Source organism: Giraffa tippelskirchi, chromosome 1 (assembly GCF_054371585.1).
Source record: "Giraffa tippelskirchi isolate mGirTip1 chromosome 1, T2T-mGirTip1v1.2.pri, whole genome shotgun sequence".
Classification (NCBI taxonomy): Eukaryota; Metazoa; Chordata; class Mammalia; order Artiodactyla; family Giraffidae; genus Giraffa; species Giraffa tippelskirchi.
The window spans coordinates 143189755-143193613 of NC_137275.1; the positions used below are offsets into that span (position 1 = coordinate 143189755).

The following is a 3859-nucleotide window of genomic DNA, read 5'->3' on the forward strand; positions in this document are numbered from 1 at the left end:
CACTATGTCCAAGGAGAACCACTTCCCTTCTTCCATATTCATGACATTGAGACTTACCCTTGTTTTCTTGTCACCCACAAAACAACTGTGGAATTTCACTTTCTAGGAAAGTTGCAAAGAGAAACAACAAAAAATCTACGTCTTGAAAGTGATAGAGATGCAGCCCCTCTGGCTTTCTTTACTTCCCTTTATTGTTCTTGTCTCATCATGAAATAGAACCACAGCAGGAGCAGGAATACCAACATTGTCCAATAAGTCACTAAGTGTATATAAAAATTTTAAATGAAAAATTACACTCAAGTAAAGGAAAGAAGGCTATATCTCCTGATCTAGTACCCCGTGTCTCACTGCCCTGCAGTCTCAGAGGCAACAGAAACAGAGGAACAGAGATGCCCAGTAGAATCAACTGCCTGAATAAACGACTGAAACTCATTAGATTCTGTGACATAAGCTTCCAATGAGAGACAACACTAGCACTGAATCTCCTTCCTCCAGCTCAGAAACTCTGAGCAGAACAAGTGTTGAACAGTTTAAGTAAGAGTTGAGTAATAAAAACTATACTTGGCAAAGTAAATATTATTTATCTACTAAAAGTAAAATAATTGCAGTTGGGAACTCCTCCACCAACTTGCACAAATACACTTTTGCTCTCAGCATCTGAGCACTGCTGACACTTTGGACACCTGGGGAAACGGGTCAGGAGAAGAAGAGGTCACCACGGAGAACTAGGGCCCGTTACACAGAAACTCCAAGGGAGAGGTTGGGTTTTAGGAAGACAACTTATTTTCACAACAAATAAACAAGCCCTCCACAGAAAGGAAATTTTTGAGTCCACAGGATATGGTGAGCCTGCCCTCAGGGAGGGAGAGAGTCCAGCAGGTGAGCAAGAGGACTCTGTCACTCCAGAGGACAGGGGGTGGCTCCATGTCACCTTTCCCTTGTGAGTGAGGTGCTGCTGGGGAAATACAATTATCCTAGAATTACAGGTTCCTCACCCATGTTCCCTGAGAAGAACCAGGATTCTGGGCCAATACCCCAGTCTGTGGAGGATGACAGGTCTCCAGTAAGAAAATGATGGAAAGAAAGGGTGATGTCTATAATACTCCTGCCCTCATGGTTCCCTGAAGGGCAGGGATCTGGAAGGAAGAGAAATGTGGGAGGAGTTCATGGACTGATAATAATCAGCCTCTTCTCTAAATCAAACACTAAAGAAAACCCATCCTTTGTTTTAAAGAGCTTAACTTCCAGAGTGATCTAGTAGAATCCCTTATAAATATGAAAACCATAGAGCTGACAGAGCCTGGCTTCCTATGTAAAGTAGGAGGGAAAAAATGGAGCCTAAGATCAAGCCAAAAATATGTTCATGAAAGAGAGGAGAGCAACATTTATGCATGAGAGACAAAGCAATAATGTGTGTAATTTCAAATGTACATCAATTCTCACTTAAGACAAAGACCTTTCTAATTTGATTGAGAAATATCCATTGGATGGGCACATCTGAAGTTACTAGGAAAAGGAAACATTAATAGTCTAGATAGAAAAAATTTCTTTGACTGTGTGGAGAATACATAACAGAAAACCAAAAAAGGAAGTAAAAGTGTATAGAAACAATTAGAAAATGAAAATTACCATGTTCCCTATTTAACTGCCTAGCTTAGAAAGCATGCCATCAGAGAATCGACCTCAAGGTTACACCAGACGCCGTCTCAGCCAGCCCAGCAGCAGCCTCATCTTCCCCATGGCCTTTGTGCTCTCTCTACTGATGACCCTGGTGCTGTTCAGCTTCGGCCCTGGAGGATCCCTGGGCTGTTACCTGTCTCAGAACCACATGATGGTTGGCAGGAAGAACCTCAGGCTCCTGGGCCAAATGAGGAGACTCTCGCCTCGCTTCTGTCTGCAGGACAGAAAAGACTTCGTTTTCCCCCAGGAGATGGTGGAGGGCGGCCAGCTCCAGGAGGACCAGGCCTTCGCGGTCCTCCACGAGATGCTCCAGCAGAGCTTCAACCTCTTCGACACAGAGCGCTCCTCTGCTGTCTGGGACACCACCCTCCTGGAGCAGCTCTGCACTGGACTCCATCAACAGCTGGAGGGCCTGGACGCCTGCCTGGGGCAGGTGATGGGAGAGGAAGACTCTGCCCTGGGAAGGACGGGTCCCACACTGGCCGTGAAGAGGTACTTCCAGGGCATCCATGTCTACCTGCAAGAGAAGGAATACAGCGACTGCGCCTGGGAAATCGTCAGAGTGGAGATCATGAGATCCTTGTCTTCATCAACCAACTTGCAAGAAAGGTTAAGAATGATGGATGGAGACCTGAACTCACCTTGACATGACTCTCACTGACTAAGACGCCACATCACCCTTGTACACTCACCTGCGGTCATTTCAAAAGACTCTGAATTCTGCTTTATCCACCAAATTTATTGAATTAGCCACGCCAATACATGTCAGTAGTAATAAGCAAGTGGATATAAAAGTATTCAGGTGCAGGGGTTATCAATCCATAAGCGATGACTGCCCTGATGTTATTTATTTTTTATTTAATGTATTATTTTTTCTCAATATTTTATATTTTCATATAAAAGATGTGTATGTTTACACTGCATTAAAAATTTTAGAATATATTCCCCTTTCCATTACATTAAAATTGTAATTTGTTTTATTTATTAAATACTTATCAAGGTAAACTTCTTGAGTTTTTTTTATTTTGAAAACCTAAATTCTTATTTTGTCTATATATACCTATCATAAATCAGTATTTGTTCATTTTATACTGTGGAACAGTTCTATCACTTTCCAGGAAATGTCTGTCAAAAGGTGGAATTCTGGGAATTTTCTGTGGATGAAGTTGTTAGGACTCTGAGCTTTCCCTCCAGGGAAAACTTAGTTCCTTGGTTGAGGAACTAAGACCCTATAAGCTGTGGAGGGTGCCAAAAAGAAAACAGGTAGGAAGGAGATTATGAAATTATAGAAAATGGTTAATCTTGATGTCACAGGTATAACTAATTTATACCCACTCATTAAAGAATGGTTGATATAAATATCTGAGGGAAGACATCACCTCCTGCTGGAAACCTGATGACATACGGTGTGGACTGGTTGCTCCTGACTCCTATTACTCTGTCTCCACCTTCTCCTCAGCACTCCCTTCCTGAGCAGTTCACTCCCTTACACAGTAACTGCACTGCCTCCAACACAGGAGCTCTGTTCTGTGCTGGTTTCTCGCTGCATGGCGTAGTCAGAGTGGAAGCTACAGGAAGAGAGCCCAAGTAAAGGAGAGTTCTAGAAATTCCAAAACCTCTGAATCCCAGCTCTGCTATTTACCAGCAGAGTGACCCTGAAAAATATCACAAACACAACAAGCGAGTTTCCTCATCTTTAATATGGGGACAATAAGAGTGGTTTTCATACAATTACTGTTTGGATTCAATGAACCGATATCACACAAGAGGCATCAAGTGCTCCTGGCAGAAATCATCAGCACAGTGAGAATCACAGAGTGGCTGCCCTCAGGGAGGAAACACGACAGCTTCCCTGAGACAGTGACTGGAAAGCAACACTAGAAAGATCCTAGGCCCCTGGCAAAGGTATTTTCTTTTCAACTTGGGTGCTAGTTTCATAGTGCTTTCAGTGTGGGAACTTTCCTTTGCTGTATGCTGAAGATAATTCCAACTTCTGGGTTTCATATCTCTAAAAGCACTCCTATGAGTTCATAAAAAAACTCTCTGAGAAAGAAGAATTAATAGAAAATGCTTTGACGTAATACAAATACGAATAATAGGGAAAGAATAGAGATCTCTTATCAACGCAGAAAATCAAACACATGCAGAGGCAGGAAGCAAAGAGCAGGCGCTGTGAAAT

The 3859-nt window shown here is 42.7% G+C and overlaps 1 protein-coding gene across 1 annotated transcript; it reads left to right on the forward strand.

Moving 5' to 3' along the window:
* Nucleotides 1–1738: 1738 nt before the first annotated feature.
* LOC145544479 (interferon omega-1-like) lies at nt 1739–2326 on the forward strand. Its single transcript, XM_081587700.1, has one exon. It carries the CDS (start codon nt 1739–1741, stop codon nt 2324–2326), a length of 588 nt encoding a protein of 195 aa, XP_081443826.1.
* The last annotated feature ends 1533 nt before the right edge of the window (nt 2327–3859 follow it).